Source organism: Vulpes lagopus, chromosome 8 (assembly GCF_018345385.1).
Source record: "Vulpes lagopus strain Blue_001 chromosome 8, ASM1834538v1, whole genome shotgun sequence".
Taxonomy (NCBI): domain Eukaryota; kingdom Metazoa; phylum Chordata; class Mammalia; order Carnivora; family Canidae; genus Vulpes; species Vulpes lagopus.
In genome coordinates this window covers 84680798-84707209 of record NC_054831.1, presented here as the reverse complement: position 1 = coordinate 84707209, position 26412 = coordinate 84680798, and the positions used below count along the sequence as shown (strand labels likewise).

At 41.2% G+C, this 26412-nt stretch overlaps 2 protein-coding genes across 3 annotated transcripts; both read right to left on the bottom strand.

Moving 5' to 3' along the window:
* Positions 1-3607: 3607 nt before the first annotated feature.
* Positions 3608-12835, bottom strand: LOC121496908 (IgA inducing protein). The gene has a single exon (XM_041765772.1). The coding sequence runs from the start codon at positions 3937-3939 to the stop codon at positions 3778-3780; it is 162 nt and encodes a 53-aa protein (XP_041621706.1). The 5' UTR covers positions 3940-12835; the 3' UTR covers positions 3608-3777.
* Positions 12836-12977: 142 nt separating this feature from the next.
* Positions 12978-24555, bottom strand: PURA (purine rich element binding protein A). Of its 2 annotated transcripts, none has more exons than XM_041765770.1 (2): positions 24047-24555; positions 12978-18382 (listed from the first exon to the last, which is right to left on the bottom strand). In XM_041765770.1, exon 2 carries the CDS (start codon positions 18233-18235, stop codon positions 17267-17269), a length of 969 nt encoding a protein of 322 aa, XP_041621704.1. In that variant the 5' UTR covers positions 18236-18382; positions 24047-24555; the 3' UTR covers positions 12978-17266. The 2 variants fall into 2 exon arrangements, with proteins under 2 accessions (XP_041621704.1, XP_041621705.1); XM_041765771.1 differs by having other exon boundaries at positions 24186-24555.
* Between the last annotated feature and the right edge of the window lie 1857 nt (positions 24556-26412).

Genomic DNA, 26412 nt, shown 5'->3' with positions numbered 1-26412 from the left:
GGATACAAAACACATGAAGGGTTCCAGTTTAAATGATGAACTTCTTTTCAGACAAGAGTTCTAATACATGCCACAGCCATCTAAACCACCCCAAGTCCCTGGGAATTTCATATTTTATTTTTGGAAGAGGCCCTTGGAGAGTGACAGACTCTGGACCTCCCCTTGGAGGTCAGGAAGCATCTGGAAAATAGCATTTTTAGAGGATGCAGGAAAGTGCCTTCAGAAACATAAAAGTCCTAAGCGTAACTCTGAGCTAGAAACTACAGGACTAGGCCTGGCTGATCCAATTACTAGGCCAATACTGGTGAACAGTGAGGTTTTGGGAATCTGGGCAGACCCGAATCCTTTCCTAAAGGCTGCCTCCTGATCCTTTATGAGCCTATATCTGAACCCAGATGGGCCCAGATAGGCAGTGTGCTGTGAGCAGGACAGGGTGTCTTTTGGGGGCCAGCCTTGGGGACATAGAAAGAAACCAACAACTCCATTAGACGGAATTCAGGGGCTCCATTCACAGAGCTCTTCGGTCAAGTCATTGTGGTGAGGGTGTCAAGAAGCAAGAGTAATATTTAGGGCTGTGTAAGAGCGGTGGAGAGGCCTGGAAGGGCTATTGCCAGCTTTCCTCAGCCCTGCTCTGAGTAAGTCACTCCCCCATAAAAGAAGACAGAGGGTGGGGGGATAGGGGGTCGGAGGGTGGATGGAAATGTGAATTCATTAATGAATCAACTGTCAGAACAGGAAGTGTGGCTTTTGAGCTCTATAGGGAAAATAAGCTTTGCCATCCAGCTAAATACATCCTGAGGTGAGGCAATGTCAAAGTTAGGGGGACTCTACATGTTAGGAGAGGAGGCGGAACCTGATAGGGTAAGCAACACGCCAGAATGACTGAGACCAAGGGTGTGCTCTGGCATCAGCCTGGCAGAATTTGTGACTTGAATTCTGACTGTGTGGCCCTGGGCATGTTACTTAATCTCTCTGTGCCCTCAGTTTCCCTCTTCTGTAAAATGGGGGTAAATAGTACCTATCCCATAGTGTTGTAGTAAGAATTAAATAAAATAGCCTTGATAAAACACTTGGTTTGGTGCCTTGCATATTTTAAGAATTCAATGTTAGTTTAAATAATAAAAAACAGTAGTGGGCTTGGAACAATTTAAGATGGTAGCAGTAAAGACCCACCCTTAGTGTCACTGCCAGGGACACAAAAAGTGGAAGTAGGTTAGACCCACTGCCAATCTTCCCAGGAGGATGACAAAGAAACTCTTGCTTCCTGGGGAAGGTATAAGGTATGAGCTGGGTATGCAAGGAGAATCCAGATTCCTAGGATGGTGGTAGGTTAAGAGACCTCTCAAGCTGTAAGGTGGGTCTAGCCTGCTCTTTTAAACACTGCAACATTCACTGACTCTGTTTTGTGACATTTCTTCACTGCCCACCTCTGTCAAATGGCCTGATTTGAACAAACCAAAATAAATAAAAATCAATGTTGATAAGGGACTGGAACAACATTACTAAAAACATTCTGGAGACTTGCAATATGAAGGGAGAATCCCCATTTTCAGGGGGAAAAAAAGTGGCTCCTCTTCCTCAAGTTCCAGAAGTGTGGGGGGATGGTGCTGAAGTGAAAGCAGTGGTGATGTGTGCTGGCCCTGAGGTTAGCTAGCAGTCAAACAGTGAAAAAGAGATCTCTTCTTTCCTCTGATCCTGAATGAGCAGAACCTCTTCCAAATCCTGTATGTTAAATCAAAAAGTCCTGTCTGCTTAAAAAGAAATTCTTACTGGAACTAGGAACAAAGAGATTTCTAAAAACCATGCAAAAGAGCCAAAGTAAATGACATACCACATGGTTAAATAAAAGTTAACATCTATTAGAGGTGGGGGTAGGAAGAGTTTGCCAATTACATCACTTTAGAAAACAAAGAGCTAAATAAGTATGACAAATAGTTCTGTTGAACCTGCTGGGCCTCTTTCTTGAGGGTCTCCTGTGGCACTATAAGCCTTGTCCTGTAGTTCGGCAATCGTCACCTGTAGCCTTACAGAAGTCCACTACTTGCTCTTTAAAATGACCACAGGGTATATTTAATCATAGTCCCATCTGGAGTCTTTAAAAGAGTAATAAAGTCACAGATAGTGAGGAAGGGGCCTAGCTTCTGACTTTTCCTTCCCTTATACTTACCGCAAATCATGGCTATAGAGTTTCCACCTCAAGCTCCTATATCTAGAGAGCCCAGTTCTTCAAAAGGGACCCAAGGGTTTGTCTGGTTCCACCTTGAGCCCAGAAGGGAATCTGGTCTCCTTTTCAGGAAGTACTCACCTGTTCTGTGTGTGCTTCCCAAATTAAAAGCCCTGCAGAACTCAAGGAAAACTTTCTTCGCATCCCACCTATCTCCTCCAAACAGTAACAGCCTCAGCTTTAAGTTTTCATAAGTAAAGTTTCTGCATTATTTTTATTGGAATGGTGGTTGTCAGATGAAGAAGCTAGTCCAACAGCTAGTCTGCTGTTCTCTACGAGGGCAGGCCACTTGAGCAAGAAAAAAACCTTTAACAGCAAGAGCAAAACTTTCTTGGGATTCGCCCAGGAAAGCCTGAAACTGTAATACTATGATCTTGAAATATTTTTATGGCCATGCATCAGTTTTTAAAAAATAACCAGTCACGTACATATAAATAACACTGAAAACTTTTCTATGGCGTGATTTTTGGCAGGTATCTTGTCCCTGCAACTGCAACCACTTGTTCCAAGCCTCCTTATATCCAGCCTAAAGTAAGTGAAAGCATCAGCAAAGATAAAATGAGGAGAAAGCAGAAATAAAACTTGCAACGCTATTCTCAAGGTTGGGGAAAATGTGGGCACCTGGATAGCTCAGTCAGTTAAGCTGTTACTGGTCTGCCTTCGGATCAGGTAATGATCCCAGCCCCCATCAGGCTCCCTGCTCAATGGAGAGTCTGCTTCTCCCTCTCCCTCCCCCCTTGCTTGTTCTCTTTCTCTCTCTCAACTAAATAAAATCTTAAAAACAAAAACCAAAACCACAGGTTGGGGAAAATGTCATACACCTAAGGCCTTCGGTGTTTTTTTGTTTTGTTTTGTTTTTTAACTAGATGTCAAAACTGGGATTTTTTGGGGTCCAATAATCTAATCTTCTATAAGAAAACCCCATTAAAACTATTCTGAAGGATCACATCTGAGCCACATTTTCATTGGTAACTTCATTCTCTACCACTCCACTCACTAGGAAAACAGTTTTGAAAGGATCTAAATCATAACCTCTAATTTCTGCAGAAGATTCTCTTCTCGTTTAGTCAAGTACTCTTTGGTAAGTCTTCCACTAACCTAAACCAACTTCAAATTTTTGTGATGGGCTAGAGAATTTTAAAAACTGACTCAAAAAAATAGGCAAGTCATTCACATAAAATCTTTAGAATAAATAAATGTATTTTAAAATAAAATAGAAAGTAAAGTTTTCCAATGTGAGAGAGCACACTTAAAGCTTGCAGCCAGTTAACGATCAAGCAAGTATGCCTGTTACTGAGTCCTAAAAATGGTTTACATAAAAAAAAAAGCAAGAGCAACCAGATCCCCCCAAAGACACTGAAACAAAAGACTGATCTGTTTATATAGTCACATGAAAAATAAACATCTTTATTTTTTTGCCTACTTTATTTCATTTTTTTTCAAATAAAATTTAAATCTGTACAAAGTATACTGTTACAGTATATATTTTGTAAGAATCAATGCCTAAAAGAATCACAATACTTCAATAAGCAGTACAGCAGACCTCGCTAGTTTCAGCTTTGATATTGAACAAACTCAAGCCGGCTGATGCACAACACATTTGCTTGGTTTCCACATGGTGAGTTCCCAGCACTGAGATGGGAGCACATGACAGCAAGTATGGTTATATTACAGCCCGACACACTGCGCTTCTTCATGTGATAATAACTGCACATATTTAATACAGAATGCTCAAATTTATTTTTTAAATTGCATTTGCTTACTTCTTAGTTGGCAAAATTCAGCATTCTTAATGGGGTCCTCAAACAGTGCAAATTAATGGTATTCTACTAATTGGCACATCTCCAATAAGGATTAACTTGTAAACTCAAAGAATATCACAACTTTGGCCTAAATTTTAACTAATATACATCTGGTCCATTTAACCAAAGTCAGTTTGGAAAGATATTAAAGAACAATTCTATATTTGAAAGGATACTGTTTTGACCATTCTTTAGAGAAGTAAATTTTTAAATTGTCATTAAAATGTTTTACTATAAAAATTTTACAAACTTGATTAGAAATTTCAAGATTATGATTCACAGCAGACAAATACAAACTTTATATTCCAACAATACCTACTCTTAGACTTTCAAACAGTGCACAACCATGTCAGCTGTGTTAACTAAAATTCTGAACAGTGTACTAAATTTATAAGTGGTGCTGGGTCTAGCAAGTGTAAATACACAGTATATTTTAATGAAAAGAATTGTCTTCTTTATACTTTATTTGTTTTCCCATAAGGAAACATTAATGTTTACATTCTTTAATAAAGTTAATCTTACATCAGAATATAACTTAATACTGTCAGCAACAGGGACCACACACAGTAAATAAGAAGCACATTTAAAATAAGTCTGAATTCACATAGATTAACATTTGTTGGTTAATAAAATATTGACAGTATTACAATCTTACAATATTTACAGTAAGAAAAATCTAGAGCAATATATACCTTTCACAGCAGGATTCCTTTTTTTTTTTTTTTAATTATTTCTTCCAGTTTGGGATTGTGTATACATGAAAAGCTCAAATAAAGCAACTCTGCAATATAATCTTAAAATAATGGCTACCGGGGGGAAATTCTATCACAACCATTGAAAATAATGGTGACTTTTCACGGAGTCTGTGGCATCTGAGAACCCAGTTAATTAACCAAAGTCTTGCCCCAACCAGCCTCAGTTACCCAGATTAAAGCTGCAGAACTCCGGCCTTCCCTGACTGCTGAAAACCCAACAGATTTTTCTCAACATGCTGTAAGAAAAGAGGGAGATAGGTTTCAATTCACACCTCATGGTTGGAAGCCTCCACCAGTGCATATTCCCCAACTTATGCTAAAAGGGCCCTGCTTCACTTCCAAAGCATCACAAGAGTTCCCCTCTCACTACAGGACACTTTGATTTGCTCACTCCTTCCTCAACTCCTGTGCATTAAGATAAGGCATGAACTTGGCCCATATAATACACGCCAGCATCTTACTTGGGACCAGGGCAAAGAAACAGACTAATGCAGTTTGCACTGAGGTCAACAGGGAAAATGGGAAGCGATGCACATTTCCAATTAGAATGGCAAGAAGAAGACCCACATCCCTAAACTGGAATTTGGCCAGGGCCTCAGAGTTAGCACCCCCTCTCTGAGTACCACAAGCGACTAAGGATGTATGCTCTGGGCTTCCTCCAAGAGAGAGCATCTACAGTAAGTAACACTATGTGGGACATTAGTTCAGTGATGACTCCCAAGAAAAGAGATACAATTCTTGAATCTGGGGCTGTCCACAGCACCTGAGGTCACTCATCTGAGCTGTGACCTGACCTGTCCCAACCCTGCTTACTTTAAGAGATCTGATGGGCACAGAGCACTCCGGGATATGGCTGCTGGCTACTTTGGACTCTAGATCTCACAGGTAATCAACAGGTATCTGGGATTGAATTAGCAAACTGTACCATAGCTCCTTAAACAGACACTGTCAGGTTTGAAATCATGTCAAGCATGAATCTTCACTGTCAGGTCAGAAATCAAAGTGGGTATCTTCCCACATCAGCCAAGGTTATTTTGTCAAAACCTTAGAGGAGTTGGACAGTTTTTCATGTTCCAAGTGATTAGTTTACTTAGTCAAGCTGGATTGGCAAACCAGACTGATCTATTTAGCTAGTTTTGTGTTTTTTTGCTTTTTGTTTTTTTTATTCTTATGTATGTGTTAACCCAAAGCTGTTGTATTTGGGCTAAATACACTGACAGAGAAAATTCAAACAACAAAAGTTTTCAGCAAACTTCTGTGGTATTTTCTTTTTGGAAGTCAATGCAAGATCTAAAGGTATTTCTACCCAACAAAGTCTGTTTAAGTGTTTAATGTTATTTCCTTTTTGGTCCTATACAGAATGCTATGACTTCTATATAGGTCTGAATGCTGCTCCATGTAGATTCCTTCTGTATATCTAAAAATATATACTTTTCAGTAGTTCAATACATGGTTAATCTTCCCACAGAGGAAGATTTTTGTAATCACAAGTTGCAAAGTAGAAAAAAATCTCCTTTCTAAGAAAGGAAATACACTTTCCTATTATACACTTTTGAAGAAGCCCAAAGGCATGCACCAAAAATCATTATGAAAACTAATACATGCATTAAAATGGTGTAAAGTTAGACTTAAAGTGCTGTTTCTCAATTTTTAAATTTGGAAAAGACATTTTGTCAGTTGACTCAAAGATCTCCCCTCACGCGCCCCCCCCCCCCAACTCCATGGCATTAAGAGAGAAAAGTAAAAAGTATGCATAAATCTTTAAACTATTCTTTACATAGGGGAAAGGACAGATACAACAACTACTCTATTTATAAACTGGATTCCCAGTTTTAAATAAAACCAATATTTACTGGCAAAAATTGTCAAAGCTAATACATCCAAACAAATGTTACTAGTAAATAATGTTCTACATAGAGAATAATTTACTTTGGTTTTATGTACCTTCTCACAAATAATACTGGTGTCCCGTACGTCACCGAACTGATGTGTTCCAGCAAAGTTGTAAGGCAAATCTTTTTTTTTTTCCCAGTGACATCTTTTTTTCTAATAGACAAAACTAAAATCTTTTGGTGAGGAAGGGGTTAAGATAATGGTTAACCCCTTGGCATCCTGAGCATTGTGGTTTATCAAACTCTACCCTGCCAGAAGCTGTCAGGCACCCTGACCCCTGCCTTGAACCAGGAATGGCTCCCACATCTAGAGATGCCCTGACTTCTTATAAATAGCTCTCGAACATTGCTTCTTTTTTCCTTCTGTCTGGATGTCTAACAAAGCTGGTTGCAATGTCACATTTTGCTAGTAGGGGCCACCATCTCACAATAATTCCAATCTGAAACGTTTTAAGCCAATAGTTCTTAATTTCATTAATTGAATTTTTTTTTACTATAGAGTTGACTCAGAGCAGAGATCCTTAACTTGGGTTTCAGATGTGTGATGCCCCTGAGGTTGTATGGAAAATTATTGGTGTATGTGCATTTTTTTTTCTGGGGAGAGGGTCCATCACTTTCATCAGATTATCAAAGGTATCTGTGATCTCAAAAAGGGGTTACAGGGACTTAGAGGGATACCCGTAATTCATTTTACACTAGGGCTGGGAAATGGGGGCAGAAAACTAAAAATGGCCTCAAAAAAAGGGGGCCAAATTACTGATCTTTTCCCTTTATTCAAATTTGGGAAATAAGTGCTTCAACCTAGGAAAAATAATTAATTAAGCTGATTAAACTCCATTAAATAAGCAAAGCCACTTTCTAAAATATTTTCATTTTGCACATATGGTAAGTTTAGTCTCCAAGAAAAGGTTTGGAGATTGAATTTTTCTCTTTTCCCTAAGGAAATTCATAAACATAATGCTGATCAACATCCACATTTAAAAGATCTGACAATCTAAAACTTAAGATAATTCTAATACAATAAGCCTTTAATTTACGATTTTGGGTAAAAGATTATCTAGAGTTAAATATACATTTGTCAATCATCATTCCCCAAAATTGGTCCATAGTTAGACAATTACCAGGCACAATTCCACTAGATAAACCTAAAATTTGAACAAAGGAAGTTTAACTTTCTATCCCAATTCAACACAAAACCACAAGGTTCTACAATAAAGGCCAGCCACAAACATTCACACTATGTCATAGAGGACTTACTCATTTCAATACATCACTGAATTATCAACAGAATTTGCAAACATGAGATCCAGAATGACCACCAAAACATGCTGAGAAGAGCATGTCAAGAATTAAAACACCATCCTCTGCCCCCACCCCCCCTCCCATTGAGAAACACACTCAGGCATTCCAAAAATAAACCAGATCTAAAGACAGGCCTCTCACTTGTTAGTTTTAAGTATGAAGAGCCCAAAAGGATATGGGAAAGGGAATATAAAATGAAATAATAACTTACAAAAATTAATTTTAACAAAAACGCATTTGTTCTATTGACAAAACTATTGACTTTTTTTTTTTTTTTTTTTTGCAATTTTGAACACTGTGTTATACAATCTCACGAAAACAAAAAATATGTTCACAGGTACACATTTTGTTTTCCTATCCTTCCTAGAGCACATCTTGAGGTTATAAGAATGCTTCTTAGTTAAAATAAAGTCTCTTATCCCTTGCCACCCTCCCCCCCTCAAAAAGTGAGTGAACCTTGAATTCCAAAAAGGAATATTCATTTAACGTAATTATTTCAATACCAGTTATATCACATAGACCATGATGAAACTCTATGAGCATTATGGAAAACTACATGAAAGAGGGAGCTGTCACTTGCCACCCACTTCACTTCCAGCTTTTTAAGCCAATACTCGGCTAGACTCAGATCTCATTGACTTTAGTGACAACAAATCAACACTCCAAAACCAGGCCATCTCAGGCTGGAAGCTGGATCTCCAGACATTGTTTCATATACACACACATATATATGTATTTTCTACTCTAAGCTTTCACTTTGTCTATTCAAATAGTTTAATAAAGCTCACATTTATAAAGGATTATATTGGCAAATAAAGGCCCATATTAAAAACTTTATCAAAACAAATTTTTTGTTCTACATAGCTAACACTAAGAAATATTTTCTTGGACTTATAAAGCATATTTAATTGCATATAAGTTTTGCTTTGGGTGGGATATTGAAAACAATTCTGTAAGAAATTAGAAAAGACTAGAAACAAAAGTGAAAGTGACTAGTCTTAACTTTCAAAAAATCAAGTGCAAAGATAAATAGTGCAAATAATGAAAACTAGAAATTTTATAGGCAACTTTACATCTTTCCTGCTTTTGCACTTTTACATATTGATAACTTTATAAACCCTAACAACTGTATGCAGCATGGAAATGGGCTATCATTTATCTCCATTGACTAGACTCAAGGAAGCCTTTCAAAGGCAGTCATTTAAATCACTGGTTCTTGAGTAGGTTTGGGAATTCACTTTTTAAAAAACAGTTCCTAAGTGAGGGGCTATTTTAGAAGGCTTTACACAGACTTCAATAAGTTATAGAATGTAATTGTATCATAATTTAAAGTTGGTAAGATGGGAAAAGCATACTAAGTGCTAACTCTAAAAAATAAATTATAATAAAAATAACTCTATTGTTAATGAACTTGACTTTGTAAAAAAAAAAAAAAGTTACTTTCCAGATACAAAATCAAAACCTCTTTTTTTAGCTAAGAAATTTTATCACTAATGTATAGGGATTTGGGTACAATGAAATAAATAATGTCAGGATCACTGAAAAGAAGTCCATATTAAACTAAAAATGAGTCCAAATACACTTGAATTATATAATCTATAAAACAAAATATTACAGCAATTCTTTATCTTAAATAATTAAAAATGTTCCTGGGATACTGGGAACAGAAATCTAAATACTATCAGTTCATCCTACAAAGAACATAAGAACTTCCAAGATATACTAAATTATATTAATATTATATGCCACCACTAAAAACACTGGGGAATTCCATAATTTTAAAGTAACAGAGAAAGTGGAAATACAAACAGAAATTTGAGCTTAAGGGGGTACATTGTCTAAATTGAAAAATACAGTATTATAGAGGGTCTCATAAGGTCTACAGTCTTAAAAGATGGGACTGCAAATGTAAAAGAAATGGAAAAGATACCTAAAATTGCAGTTCAGTGTTTTTACCTAGTTTACTCTTTTGTAAGAAATTAATATGGACCAAAGGCTCAAGGTTCTGTAAAATCAAGATAGGATATGGATCTTTGTGAACTGTAAAATCAAATGATTTACTCTAAGGGCCCTTTTCAAAAGTAAAGCTAAACTACAGTATAACATGAGCCCAGGAAAATAGTCTGTATAACAAATATTTCTGATAATTTAAAAATTGTAACTGAAAAAGTTTGAAATTTTCTTCTTTCCCTTGAAATAGCAAGTCCCCAGTACCAACATGCTTTGACCAGAGAAGCTGTCATTCCATAATTGTGCTATTTAATTTGTCCAGAAAAGCAAATATCCTACACCTGAAAGCAGATTTGTATAATGCATCATCATCATAACATCTAGCTACAGACCAACAGCTTTCTCATAACCAGCAAGGGACCCATTTTCTCTGGCTTATTGAAACTTCATTAGTGAAGATCAACTTCATTGTCCTTAGCAAACAGCGCTCATTTAAGACTCCATTTTAGTATCCTTCCCTACCTCCAATAAAAATTTCTCCCACTTTACCTTCAAATCATTCCCTTATAGAACTCTCACACTCCCATGCATGAACACATTAAACAGTTCTTCCCTTTCTGCTCTCAAATTTCCAAACCAGTAAATATCAGCCCCCAGTAACTTACCTAAAATACACATACTTCTTACTCTCTTCAATACACAAATTTCTTAACAATTTCACCGCTCTTCTGATTGCCAACTTAAGACTATGGGGAAAATAGCAGGCAGAAAAACTGCCCAATTAGCTCATTATACAGAAATCTTTCTGAGATCAGTTAGCCATGTGCTAAGGCAGGAGCCAGCAATTTCTTCACTTTCCCTTTAAAGGGGTAAGTTTGAGTGTTACTGGCAGGCCTATGGCAAGAAGAATAAAGATGGAGAGAGAAACAAGGAAAAAGGAGGATGGGCGGGGGAAAAAAAAGCCAAATGTATACGGTAGGGAGGTAGGTCAAATGCCACCAACAACTACCGACGCTGGAAACTGCCAATCCACTCCAGCTGAATGAGAGCTTGACCCAATACCAACATGTGTCCAATAATTCATTAGCTGATACTCCTAACTGGTTGAGCTAGTCAAGGTGAATACATTAAGTCATCTGTCCCATAAGTTTGCTACTTCACAATAAGGACATCTTAAGTCCTCTGAGGATCCTTCTGTTTTAATCCAGTTTAGACTAAAACAGATGTTAAAAAGAGTACTTCCATGATTCTCAAAACTCCAGAATATAAAGATTTGGTCCTTGAACTTGGAGGCCTCTTGAATTATTAAAGTGCACCCGAAATCAAGACAATTAAATTCTTAGCTAAAGTTTTCCCCATGAAATGCTATAAAATTTTAATCAATAAGAAAATTGTTAATAATCATCAAAACAAAGTATGCTTTCATGAAAAATTCAAAAATCTTGCAATTCCAAAATGAGTAAAATATATCTGGTCCTTAAAAATGAACTTTATTTTACATCGAAGATCACCACCATGTTTCTACCTATCAAACAAGACAATTTTCCACAAAAGCAAAGCACATCAGGGGAAAAAAAGAAAAGAAAAATACAAATACCAAACGTAATGTAGGGACAAAATAAAAATACATGAGTAACTATGAAATTTTTTAAAGAAAAGGATTTCTAACAAATGACCTTTGCCATACTCAAGCTTTCCTAAAGACATAAATTACCTAGACCATTCAACATCAAAACTTGGTAGTCAATTTAGCAGCTGTAAGATGACAAATTGTTGGCTTAAAACCATTATCTTTTACTATTCTCTTGGCTGTTTTTCCATTATGAAATTCTACCTGACATGATAATGCTAGTTTAGATGATCTTCACTTAACCCATAATAAAGAAATTTCTCTTTGAAAAGAGTCTATCAAATGGCCTAGGCCTTAAATTTAGGTTTTTAGGATCAAATAACTCCCTAAATATTAAAATCAGCTTTTCTTAAAAATATATTGCAAATTCTCTATGGTAATTAAAGCAGCTAGATGGAAACAGTAATTATAATAGCAGTGATCATTTTAGTTTAATAGTGTACCCTATTACAAATGGTTTAAATTCAGTTAATTTGCAATTAAAAACCCAGAAATATTATACATACATTATAATAATAATGTATGATTTAAACATGGATACATTTTAACAGAAAACTGCATAAATCAGTGAATTTACTCACTTAAGCGATTCCAATAAATTCTTTCTTATTCATTCCACTCCCATGAAAAAGTATGTATCTCTCCAAATTATTAAAATATTCAAATTTAAGGATAACCAACTATAAAATTTATACTCAGTTATCACCAATTGTTCTATACCTAAGTTGCTAAAAATTCCCTTTTTTAGCATCCTTTTACGTAGAAAGCAGGATCTCATTCTGATACTGAAAAAACTCAGAAAAGGGAAAAAAGTCATTAGATTTGGTATCTTATTTTTTTTAATGGAGAAAAATATTAAAAGTATGTTCACATGTAAAATAAAATGAATTGTGGAGTTATGAAAACAACTACAGCAACAACTTCAGAAATCTCCATTCTAAAATCACCTGGAAGCGTGTGTGCATGCGTGTGAAATATGAAAAACTGAGTGGGAATATTGAAGAAGAAAGGGTGAACCATACGTGGGAGATAGAAGTAATAATCATGCCCATGGTGAGCTCACCATGGCTGGCATGTAACCCAAAATGTCATAAAAGAAAAATATGTTTAGAAAGCTTCAACAGTGCCCAATGCAAAATGTTAAAGCACAGAAACAATGAATGAGATAACCCTCACAAACATCAAATTCTGTATGAAAATAGGAAGAAAAAAAACTGACATGCATCTTTTCAATACCAAATCTTAACTGACTCAAAGATTATATAAAGTGTTTGGGGCCATGGTACCCACCCAGATTCTCATTATCAACGGACTTATCTTTTCCCCTCCCTTCCACCCAAATTTAGTACAGTGTTCCTGCAGAAAAAGTATAGCATTCCTATATTAATAAGAGTAAGAAATGAAAACAGTGAGTACAACTGATATAGATCCATTGACTTTTATTACAAATGTACTTGATCACTTGGCTTCAAAAAGTTTAAAATCAATACCCTATTTTCTGTATGCCAGTACAAAGCAAACTTTTACAAATTAAATACCTAAAAATTTGACAAAAATATTAAAATTTGATGAAAAACAATTATAAAAATCCTTAATCTTTCTCTCTTCAAAAAGGAGGCAGTCTTCCCAGTCCTATTATACAATATTAATAATATTCACCATTTTTAGAATAGGTAGCTAAATTATACTTTTCTGTTAGCATACAAAACTCTTAGACTAATAGATTTCATTTGTATATGCTCCAGTTAAGTTTGTGAATGCCATCTGATTGCAATATAATCAACTATCTTTAATTGAGTCCTAATTTACACTTATTTAATAATTTGCATAGTTTAAAAGGGATAAAGGTTATTCTACAACTAATTATCATAGGCTATTACAGTGCTATTTTTCAAGGCAATAAGTATTTGCTCCCAAATGAAATTATCTGTCTTCTTTAGGCAGGGGTTAAAATTACTAGCAGCTTTCTCCATTACCTGAAAAATCAAATTGGAATAGTTATCCTTCTCTAGATGTGAAGACCTAAAAAACAGATTGATATATTTTCCACTTTGAGTCAAATTTCAACCCCTGCATGGGACTAGAAAGTGAGACTTTCAAGGTTTTTATTTCCCTGTTGGTTTTGGTTTCTACTCTCCATGGCTTTTAGGAAGCTGGGAAAGTTTGTCTTTCCTGACTCACATTGTCTCTCCTTTCCATTTGGCAAATATTCATCTACCTTCAATCTGTATCTAGTAGAGGAAAAGCCGACATGGCTTTTCTTATGAACTTCCTTTGTTGTCAAAGGCATGTATGATTTCTACAGTTCTGGTTAGTTAACTTTAGCTCCCTCTGTGGCTGGATGACTGCTGCTTCTAACATCAGCATGATAAATAGGAGGCACAAATAAAAAGTAGCTTAAAAAAAAGATTTGGTGATTTAAAAAAAAAAAAAAAAAGAACAACACCAAACACACACACACATATGGGCATTTCAAATCTGGTGGCTGATCTCTGGATTAAATTACTTGACAGTGTCTCTCATTGTAAAGAACGTCAATATTGCAATGCATTTCAAGTTTTCTGTTATACTTAGGCAAATAATATAGTTTAACCAAGCTCTTGGACCTTAATCGTAAGACAAAGCAGATCATTAAAAATAAGGCATACATCTCAGGAATTAAGTTTTGTTTGCTTGTTTTTGGCACATTTGATCATACTGTCTTCTGTGAATAACACATATGGTCAAATATACCATTTCCTTTTTCATTTCAGCACAAACAGGGTTTACCAACTAGTAAAATAAAAACAAGGAAAAACTCCAACATAAAACACTGATATAGAACCTTGGTAATGTACCGAGCACCTGGGAGGAAGGGTAGGGAAAGGATGAAACAGTATAGGAAAGGGAAGGCTGGGAGGGTGCTTGGGGAGGTAAAGTGAGATGCAAAAAAGAGCATCTTTATACAGTCACTTAGTCTTTTCTAAGATCACCTCTTAAGTCTTAAAAGATTTGCATGTGGATTTCTTTTTAAACCCACTGACCATAAATCAGACACTGGTTCCAAAATCTTAGTAAGATTGTGTTTAACTGTTATAGTGTAAAGACAATTGCACAATACATGTGCTTATTGATCCGGTAGGATTCCAAGCAGAATCTGAAGTCTGTAGGTAAGAAAGGCTTCACTTTAGGTAACTATGACCCTAAAGAAAACCTCATGAAAGAACTCGCATCTCAAAGAAAGGACACTTTGCCTAAGTTTGCTGTGTTTTTGTTGACTTGCACTACTTATTGCTGGCTACTATGAAACACTGATCTAGGAGTACTCCAACAACCTGTAGTACAAGGCTTAACTTTAAGAAGCTATAGTAAACAAGAGACAAAATCAAAGCAATTCTCTTTCCTAACTAGTAACAGCACAGAGAATGCAGTCTTTTCCAAATCACAGTAAAAGTACAGTGAACAAAACAGCTCAACAAACCTTAAGACAAAAAAGTGCAGGTTATTAATGTTTACATGCAGTTGATAAGCATTCCAAATGTCACATTATGCACTGTAAAAGCTCAACTTTACTATATGGAAATAAGAAAAATGCACCTTGGGGGAAGGGGAAAAGCAATTTAATAATTTCCAGTGATTTTTGTAAGTAAAGAAATTCCTAACTATTGTACGGTCACCTCATATTTAACATTGTATGAATATTAAAAGCAAACAATTTAATGGGAAAATGCACAGTACAATGGAAATAGCTTGTTATTCAACACATACAGTAGATCTCAAAAACAAAGACAACACACTCAACCAGGGAGCTTAAAATATCAAATCAAAACCCAAAGAACCAGCAGAAGAAAAAAAAAATCCTTCAAAAAGACAAATCTTTCACCTTCCTAGGCCAATGCTTTACAATGTGAGAAGCACTGATACCTTCCAGCTCCTACAGGTGGTGTCTTCTACATACAGCAGTAAGATCTATATGGCTGGATTTGCCAAGAAACAATTCCATCCCCAGAACTCTCTATATCAGACAAGATCCTTTTTTTTTTTAACCAAAATATTTTCTACAGAATTCCAAACCAAAATGTACTGTTTAAGGCATCTTTTTTTTTTATAACATTTTCTCTTCACTCAAAGATGATAGTCATGCAGCAGTTTAATGATAAAAATATATTAATATTTTACTATACAGCAGCAAGAAGTTAGTTGTCAATTAAAAGCACACGAACATCTTTAAATGAAAACCTGTAAAAGACTATCGTTACAAACAATTTCAGTTTGGAGGACACCAGCTTGGGAAAGTGCTCTCCTAAGCTTTGCATTTTCATACCCTACACCTTGAATATATGAGTTATAGAACACACTTTTGATAGAAGGCTTGTACACTTGGGGAACACAAATACACTTAGCATATAATGTAGCCAGTAATAACTAGCACCACAGCTACATGGAAATCCTTTACACATACCAACTTGGCTTTCACTTTTAAAATGAAACTCAGAATCCATGGCTCAGTAGGATAACTATAATTGTGTTGCTCTGCTTTTTAACAGGTCTACATAAGTTAATAGCACTGGCAAAAATCAAAGAATAGCTTCAGACCTCTTACTAGTTTAGGAGACAGTGCTAGTGACCACAAATAGACTCGCTACCTGATGTCCAAGTACAGGTTCACTGGAAATTGCTGCACGTTAGTTTTTAAAATCTTTCTACACATAATAAAAAAAATATATTATGAACGATACATCTCATATACACAATAATGACAAAACACCTACTCAGTCAAAGCAAACAGATGCAGAAAAATATCATGGGAGATTTCCTTTTTCTTTCTTTCTCTTTTTCCTTTTACTATCTGAATAACTTTGGTTCCAACCATAAAAATCACAACTTAGCAAATTTCATTTAAATGCCTTTTTTAATAATTTCTTCATGTTCACAGAAGTTTCACTGACCATTTTTATGTTTAAGGTCCAGATGCAATGCATATTGTATAAAAGAGAGCACTTATTGTTTACCTTGCATGAATTAAACCTACGTACCTTTAACTCTACAAACTTCTGCATAACATTTAGACAAAGCTCAGACACACAGCATGCCTAGCCCTCATATATATACACATCTCTAATCACAGGTATATAGGGTGTCAAATATACTATAATAACCTCCATGTAAGGTTTGAAATTTGGTAACAAAATGAGAAAAACTAAAAATATTATTTTACGTGTTCTAAAATATCTCTTTTTTTTTGTGCTAAAGTCAAATGTTAGCTCAACATGAAAAGGACTTTTATATAATTCAGCAATATTATAATCTTGACCATTTTGCAAACACTTTTAATAATAATAGCTTAAACGTGTACAAAAGTTCTTGGTTAATTAGGGAAATAAACACTCAGTTCTTTATATTTTTTAATCAAGTAGGAAACACAGTTCATATAATGTTATTACTTTTTGTATTTTTTTTGTTTTTTGTTTTTAGCAGCTGCTTACTGTTTTATATGGTGGATAAAGTGGACAACATCCAGCGATGGGTGGCAAGTCAAGAAGAGAAACTGTCAGTTGGTGGAGGTTCTGTGGGTGGTGCTCCCTTGGAGTTAACAGTTATTTCTTTTTTTTTTTAACTTTTTAACTTTTTATTTTCTCTCTTTCTTTACAGTATATTTTCTGTGTGTGGCTGTGTGTGTGTGTATGTGTGTGTGTATGCATGTGTGTGTGGGTTTTTTCCATTCAGTTTGATCAATCTTCTTCCCCTTCTTCCTCCCCCTGCAGCAACAGGGTGGCAGCGGCGGTCTCCTCCTGCTGCTGCTGCTGCTGCTGGTGGAGCTGCTCACAGGCAGCTCGCTTCTCCCTCTGCTTCTCTTGAATCTTCTTCATCTCCTCCGAGTACTTGCAGAAGGTGTGTCCGAACTTGGCCCACACCTTGTAGGGCACGGTGATGGAGTTGCGGTAGGTGGGCTTCACCTCGCTCACTCGCATAAACACGCCGTACTTGTTGGAGCCCACATCGAAGAAGAAGCGCTTGTTGTCCACAGTCAAGGAGGTGCCCTCGGGCAGCTCGGCCGGCTCCTCCTCCACTCCGTAGTCATCGATGAGCTTGGCCAGAGCGTCGCGGAACTCGATGAGCCCCTGTGCGGGCAGCGCAATGGTCTGGCCCTGTGTGGAGCCCAGGCCGGGCCCCCGGTTGACCGTCTGGCGGATGCGCAGGAAGCGGCCGCGCTGGTTCTCCTTGAGATCCATGTAGTACTTGCGGTTCTCGCGCACCAGGAACTCGCTCTTGAGCGCCCGGCGCGGCTCGTCCTGCGCCTGGGCCAGGTCGGGAGGCTGGCTGGGGCCCAGCTGCGCGTAGTGCTCGATGAAGTCGCCCAGGTAGTCGCGGAACTCCACGGCCACTGACATGGAGAGAGTGAGGCGGCTCTTGTTGCCGCCCGCGCCCACCTCAGCGATCTTCAGGAAGCGGCCCTTGGCGTTCTGCTTCACGTCCAGGTAGAAGCGCTTGTTCTGGATGTCCACCCGCTTGGAGGCCAGCTCCTGCGTCTCGTGCTGCAGCCCCCCCGGGGCCCCGCCGCCGCCGCCGCCACTGCCGCCGCCGCCCCCGCCGCCACCACCGCCCCCGCCGGAGCCCGAGCCCGAGCCCGGGTGCCCCAGGGAGCCGCCCGAGCCCAGCGCCGCACCACCCTGCTCGCTGCCGCTGTCTCGGTCCGCCATGATGCTGCGCTCCGCCGCCGCGCCGCCGCCGCCGCCGCCTGCCGCTCCGCCCGCCGCCTCAGTCGCCTCAGCCGCCGCTGCTTTCCCTCCCCGGCTCCGCCTGCTGCCGCCGCAACCCCCACAGCCAGTCAGCCACTCTCGCGAGATCTGCGGGAGAGACGAGACCCGGTAACAGGGCACTGACTCCCCAGTACAGTAGCAGGGCGCCCTACTGTACGCGCCCACCCGCCCGCCGGCACGTGACATGCGCCCCCTCCCTGATGCCAGCCCCCTGCCCGCCCGCCCGCCAGGCGGCGCCCACCCGCCGGCCCTCACCCCACACCCCTGGCTGGGGGGGGGGGGTTGTGGGACGCGCCGCGTCGCAGCTGCTGCCGCCACCACCACTGTGGCTGTCGCTGTTGGCCAGACCCTGGGCGGCCTCGGCCCAGGGAGTTGGGGGACCAGGGGTGAGAAGGGGACTGCCATACTAAGCACAGGGAGCAGGCCTGAGCCCTGCTTTTCAGTGACCCCAAAGAGAGGATGTAGGGGGAAGGGCCTGTGAAGCGCAACTGAGCTCACTGCAGACAGGGGACACCGAGTCACGGCCACCCCCTTCCTTGTGGGGCCCAGCCAGACCCAAACCCAAACCCAGACAGGCCCACCCATTGCCTGACTGGGCTGTCTCCTACCGCAGAGCCCTGGCCGCAGAGGCGGGCAAGGAACAGGAGAGGTGGTGCGGCGGTAAACCTTAGCTGCAGAAGGGGCTGCCTGGGATGAGGACGGGGCGCCGGCAGCAGTGGCGCGGAGGAGCAGACACCTAGCCCGTCCCTCCCCTCGCTCCCGCCGCTCCCCCTCCCCGCGCAAGGCAGCGGCTCTGGCCTCAGATGATCCCGCTCCCCCCTCCCCCCAACCGCAGCCCCGCACAGTCGGGCGGGCGGCGGGCGGCGGGCGGGCGCACTCACCGGCAAGGGGGGGGGGGGGAGCTGAGCATAGGACAGCAGCCGCACCGGGGCCCGGGTGCCCGCAGTGCCTGTTCCTGTTGGCTCTGCCCTTCCCCCCAAGCAACAATCAAAAAGAAACCCCACACTCACCCAAAAACCTTCAACCAGCCCCCTTTGGGACCACAAATGCCCGCCTGCCTCCCCCTCCTCCTTCGGAGATTTGGGGAAGGGGGGCACCCTGCTCAAGGCTGAGCCCAGCCTGGGTTGCCGGCCAGCTCCGCGGATGAACCAGGCCCTGCCGAGCTTTCAGCCCCCAACTCACTCTTCCCCTCTGGAAGGACCCAGAATGGAGGAGAAAACCAAGCAAGATTTAGGAAATTCACGAGCTAAAAATGTCAGGAATTTCCTGGGAAACGCAGTTCCTTACGGGTTTCATTAACACAGGTCGCTCTCCCCTTTCACCCCTCCTCCCAGAAACAACTAAGTGTCAAAGAGAGCTCCCACCCCTCAAAAAGTAAAACATTAAGTAAGTAATGGTTTTTAGGTGGACAGCTAGTTTACCAACCATGAATTAACCAATGAATCTTTGGATAGTGACAGCCAAAGGGGGTCCCTGGTCTCTCAAAGGGACTCGGAAATAAGTGAATTCTACTTTCCTAGATCTAAATCATCATCTGGGGCCTGTTTTCTTTCTCCTAGATATACAGCAAATGCTCATACTCCCTCCCTGCAGTCTATAGTTCTAACAGTCGAAGGAAAGCTAAGGCCTATCTCCAGGGGAACTCCTGCCAATCCCCCTACATTCTCCTTATCACCTTCCGTAAGGGGCTCGGGATACTCACAGCTTTACTCCTGGCTTTCTCAAACAATGGATTGCTGCCTCTATCCTTAGAAAAATTTGTCTGTCCCATCTGTGGGCTCCATTCCCACTGAACATCCCTCAACCCCCAAAGTAAGGAGCCTTCCTTCCCTCTTTTAGCCCCAGAGACTGTTGAGTACATAGTTGTTCAGGCTTCCTGGAAAAGAAAGGGGTAGAGAGGACTAATGATCAAGAAACCTAGACTAGTCTAAGACATAAGCCTTTCAATGCCTGAGCCCTCAAAGCCCCCTAATATATCCTTTCATCACCTAGGCAAACCTGCCTGCTAAGTATTCACAGCTTCCTTCTTCTTTTAGCCGGGGCCCCGTTTTAGCCAGCAGAAGCTTCTTTGGATCTGGGCTGATGTTTGCTACTTCCCGCTAAAGAGCAAGAAACAGGGCAAAGCACGATGGCTACCAAAGAGTAAACTGGAGTGGCCCTGTGGGAACCAGCCCCAGAACCACCCACCCATCCAGTGGTCCTTGAAATGGTTCCCTGAAGAGGAGGCCCATTCTGAGAGAAAGAAATCCAGACTTTGGGCCCCATAAAGAATTTCTCCTTAGTTGGGCAGGGGCATTCTCCAGCATTGCGTAGTACACTTTTAGTGCGGATTTTTCTGAACTCCCTCCCTTGTCCCCAAGTCTGCAGGGAAGGGAAGAGAAGACCTGTTGGTGAACTTCCCACCCGGCAAAATTTCAAGTGAGAAAAAGGCAGTGGCACCTCCAAGCTCACACAGTAGCAATCAGGACCCTGGATAGACCCTGGCCCCAAACTGGGACATAAAGGATGAGTGGCAGGGTCTCCGAACAGAGCAGAGCCGGGTATTATACTCCCAGCTGTAAAATGAGGCTAAGATCTGTTTAAGTCTGATATAGAAGAGCCGCTGTTCTTCTTCTCAGGTTTACCTTGCGCAGAACCAAGCTCTTGCCCCTTTAAGAGAGCTAACAGGAGCAAGAAGCCCAAAGAGATTGCGACGAGGGGGCACGGGCTTATGGGTCCCTGCCATTCTTTTACGCTAATGACTGCTTTCTCCAGGACAGAAAACCAGGGTTTAAAACTTCTTGGACCAACTTTAGAGTCTAAATTTCTTCACTGTCCCAAACTTTTACATCCAGGGTTCTGAAACAGTTTGAGTTTGGGAACACCCTGATTTTCTGAAAAAGTGTCTGTCACCAGAAACTGAGTTCTTAGTTCCCCAGCGCAGAGGCAAATGATGAAGTTTCTAGGCAAAACACAAGTTAAATATCATTTGCATGCTTACTCTGGGAATTTTAAGCTCAAATCAGCAAATGACTGAGACCTGGATCTCTCCACATAAATAGGCACTTATGTTATGCTATTTATTATATATATACAAAATTTCTGCCATTATATACCAGTTTCTCTATTTTACAAATGGTATCTAAAAGGTAAACAAGGTTAACAATGGCTTTTCCAAAAACAATTCAATGATAAGTGGGATATTTAGCACATTTTCACTACTCAAAAAGTTAATTTCAGGATAAGCCTGTAAATGTGGGGCTTTGGTCAGACTGGGGAGGGGATGGTGGTGAAAGGCGGCTTTCCTTAGGTTAGATAATATAGTAGCCTTAAAAGGCAGCCGGGGAAGAATGAATATTGACTCGAAAGTCTTAAAAAGTTTAGAACCTTCAAAAGAATTTCAAAGTTAGATTTGCATCTTAACATTGAAACTCCATTAGAAAATTTGTAGATTTGAAAAGACTTCTAGCCATTTGTTAATTACCTAAATAATATACTTAGTAAATGAAAAGTCAGTTCCAGTGTCTGGCTTTTTGAATTTGTTATTTTGAAACAAACAGTTGTAAAATTAAATTGATAATTTCAATACAATATGGGAAAGGCAAAGGGGAAACGAAATATATCAATATGCAGCAAAATATCTGTGTTAATTAAAATTCGTCAAAAATATTCCCTTTCTACTCAAAGTTTGCTTATTTTAAAAAATCTGATGTCTTTATATTTCTTGTGCTCTTTTATTAATACTACACACACATTTTGAGAACAGAGATTGCTTTATTTTCAATCCCCACTATCTCTGTCGTTAACAAACCCTTACTAACAAAAAATTGTTCACAAGTGAAACAAACATTAGACAAAACAAGAAGGAAAAAAGCTCCACTTTTCCTCAGCCTGAACTATGGGTGATTCTAAATAATTTAGTTTTGAAAAGTAAAAATTAACACACACATTTATAAAATAAACTTGGAAGGAGGGAATCTACCTCTGGGTAATAAACCCTTTTGACTATATGGAGTTCCCAACAGACAATATGCTGATTAATACCACAGATTACCAAAATAAAAGAGAAGCAAGAACATTAGAAATTGTGTTTTCAAGTGCTACTTTAAATGCCTTTTTAAAACTAGACAATTATCTTCAATATCCAAATCATTAAAACTAAGTGGAATGTTGAATTCCAAGTGTTCATAGTGGAGGAATTACCCATTTCTTCTCATGGCTATCTTCCAGGAAAATGAAGGGTAAATGTTCACGTTTAACAACAAAGACTAATAGTAATAGTATTTCATCAATTATTTTTTAAATGCACATTGTCCTTCTATAGCTCACCTAATCTGTAAAATTATACCTCTCCAATGCTATTTTAATGTTTAAAGATATGAATTAAACATCCAAAATCTAAAGAGAACAATCCATGTGACAGAACCCTCGCATTTCACAAAATGTTTTCATTCTAAGCATTTGCAAAAGAGTTAAATAAACGTAGCACGCATTCTAAATTCGATCAAAGATTCCAAGAACCCGATATTTTATGTACCCAAAAGGCCCAAACAGAACCGATGCAAATGTCAATAGCTCATTCTCTTCCGGCTGATGCTTAAAAGGTTTTACTAGTACCCAAAGGAATGAAATCAGCAACTCTCCACACTCTAGTCAACAGTCCAATTTTCAAAGCAGCAATTCGCAAACGTTAGTTTGGGCTGGAAGCAGTGGGGGGTCTTGAAGTAATAAAAAAAATTCCTTTTCTCCTCTGACAGTCTACCAAAAGAAGTCAAACCAAATTCCGTCTATTGTAAAGCACTGGGACCTCCCTTCCAAGGACACGGGAAACAAGCATAGACACCGCTGCCAAAAAGCTCTCCGAAAGCACCTGGCCCGACAGAACGAATTAGAACCCTCAAGAGGGTCCCTCACAGACAGCGGAAATGAAGGTGGCATTAATTCAGGGGCAGACAGCAACGAGCCAAAGAAAGTTGCCCTAGCCGGACTTGGGCCTTTCTCTACCCAAGTTCAGAATCAAGGCAGATATATTTGTGAGGGTCCCTTCTACAGACATATCAGCTGCCTCCGGAGCCCACTGTCGCTCAAAGGTAAGACCCCCAACTTCGCATCCGTTCCTTTTGCCCCCGAACAAAGGCAGACGAAGCTGTAGAGCTGACCTAGCTCCGTGGGGCTGCGAAAATGCCTTGTTCGGGCCACTCATCCTTGGGCCTGCCTTCATTTGCGATGTCAGTACCAATGTATTATTTTTTATTTTTACAACGCATCCTGGGCGGGTGTATGCATTGCGGGGGTGGGGGTTGAACAGAGGAGAGGAGGGGTTGGTAGTGAAGCCTAGAACCCTCCTTCTTCTCCCCTCCTGCCAGGGCTGCTGTGCAGGGAGTGTCAGCCACGTTTGGCGCACTGTCCCAGGCCCGGGGCGAAGGTGGTCAGGAGAAATGGGGCTTAGGGATTGCTAAGCAAACGGCACCACTGGTGGTCTACAAGCGTCTGCGGAGGTAGGATTGTCTTTTTTTTTTTTTCCCCCTTTTATTAAGTGGCGTGTGATTTTGTTCTTTTTTGGAGGTGGGAGTTCGTTCGTTCGTTCGTGCGCTACGGGGGGGGGGGGGGGGGAATGTTGCTGCACTGCCAGAGTCCCCGGAGGGAGGGTGCGAGGATGTCTACAATGGTACAGTAATTATTCCTGGGGCATAAGAGCGCAATTAGAGGGGACGGGGTGGGCGGCACCTCGAGTTGTGGCAGTGGCAGCACGGAAGGTCGCGAGGGGCTTACCCGGGCGGGCGGGCGCTGTCCTGCCGCAGGTGAGGGAGGGCGCGGGCTGGAGGGAGGGAGGGCGCGCGCGAGGCAGGCGCTAGGCTGGCGCGAGGAAAGGGGGAGGGGAGCAGGGAGAGGAGGACGCGCGCGCGCACACCTGTCCTGGACAGCGGCGCGAGCCGAGCGGCGCCTCACTCCGGCTCCGCCGGCTGAGGAGGAAGGAGGGCAGGCTGGCGGGCGGGGGCGGGACGCCGAGGGGAGGAGGAGGAGGCGGCTCGGACGGCTGGCTCGGCTCTCGCTCGTTCTCCCTCCCGCGGGCAAGTTCGGCTCACACCCTGCCTCTCCCGCTCACTCACAGCCCCCTTGGCTCTCCCTCCTCCTCCTCCTTCCCCTGCGGGATCCGCTCGTCGCCGCCGCAGACGGCAAGTCGTGGCAGCCAGACGTCGGCGCGTAACCCGGCGCTCCGTGCGTGACTCCGAGCGACGTCAGCGCGCGTTCCGCGTTACCCACCATCTCTCCCCCATCCTCCCCCCGTGGCTCGCGCCCTCCGCCCTCGCGTCCCTCCGTTTCAGTTGCCGTGGCGGCGGGCGGCGAGCGCGCTCCCGCCGCCTCCCTCTTGCGCGTGCGCGCGCCTTCTCCGCCGTTGGCGCGTCAGCAGCCGGCGGCCGAGGCCTTGAGGCGCGTCCGAGGAGAGGGCTGCCTGTGGCCTCTTCGCCCGCACTTCCTCCACTCACCGCCCGTGGCGCCCCTAGGAGGACTCAATCCACCGTTGGGCTTTGAAGGCTGGAGCGAGGCTCAGGCGGGGCAAGAACCCCGTTGGGCCTGCATCAGCTCCAACTTAGGGCCCTAAGCGGCGTTACTGGTGCAGCTACCACCCTGTCGCCCTCTCCCCCCGCCCCCGTTCCGCCCGCACGTCTCGGGAGGCGATAGGCCTTTCATCTCCCGGGAGGGTCTCACCTTGGCCTTCAGTCGCCCGCCGAGAGGGCTAGAAGGGCAGAATTAGCATAAAAAAGAAAGCAGCGAGACCACGTTCAGGCTCTAGCCCCAGGAATCCTTGACAGGAAGCGTGGGGCTGCTGCCCAGCCTCCCACGCAGTGTAGGTGAAGCTGGGCCCCTTTGAGGGACTGTGACTAAGGACAAAACCCTGATAAATATTATTTATGCGTCCTTGGGCTGAGAGGGAGAAAGTGGAAGAGACGAGTTATTTTTCATAAATTGCTACGCAAGAACGAAATGCAGAACTATTAAATGTCCTTTAAGAGTTTTCTTGAAATCTTACCAGTTTGACAGGATTTTTGGTGCATAGCAACTTTTCCCCCTCACTTTGTATGCTGTCACATCTCCCATCGTGTAACACCGCGTACGTGGAAGATGGATCAATTAAAGATTATCAGCTGCAAATAAATAGAAGGTGTCATTTATTTAAATAGGTCTCAGAGAAATTAGTCTGCACTTTAGAAAAATTTAGTCACTGTCCTAACTTATTTAACTGAGTATATTTTATTTCGAAGTTACCTTGCAATACACAGTAAAATATCCTTTTAATAGGCAGTATTAGACTTTTAAACTCATTTATTATAGGCCCAGACCTTTTTTTTAAGGAAGCTTATCTAGTTAAGCCTCTGAGGCAAGTAGGAGTGAGATGAAATTAACCCCATTTTATAGATGAGAAAATCGAGTTACAAAAATGTAAGTCAGTTGTTCAGAGTTGCAAGGAGTCTGTCACCGATAGAGGGAAACACCTTAGGTCTTTTATTACCTACTTTATCCACTAAGCCAAAAATCCCTCAATTGTTTACTTGTAGGTGTCTTTGGATGCCCCTCTCCCCCTCCCCATGTATTATAAGCAGTGCTTAATTTGGTAGGTATTCCTGGAGACCCCCAATCCCAGAGGACTCTGGTTTGAGGTTGGAATTTTCTGCCATAGAAAACTATAGCTGAGCAATAAGTTATTGTGAAACAATTCGGATTCCATACTAACAGCAAAATGTTTATTAATCCCTAGTTAGGGGTAAAATTTTTTAGACAGGTTTAAGAATGATGGGTCATTTCTTTTGAATTGCTTCTTTATTCACCTCATCTTTAGGTGGCAGCACTACTATATAAATATCTTTAAAACTACAGTCTTCTGCAACTTGATATCCTAAAGAGTGTTTTGTCCTAAATACATCCAACTCTATTGTGGAGATTAGAAATATGAAATCATACCTGAGAATTAGAATACTTAAGAAGTTCTAGAGGAGGAAAAGCAAAGACTTTCAAAAGAGAAATTAATACATGGAGTTACTGAAGGAAAAGATTTGAAGGTTTTTAAAAAGCTTTTTTTTTTTTAGCTGTATAAGGAGCAAGTAGCATCTTCACTCTAAACCTGATCTTGTATTGAA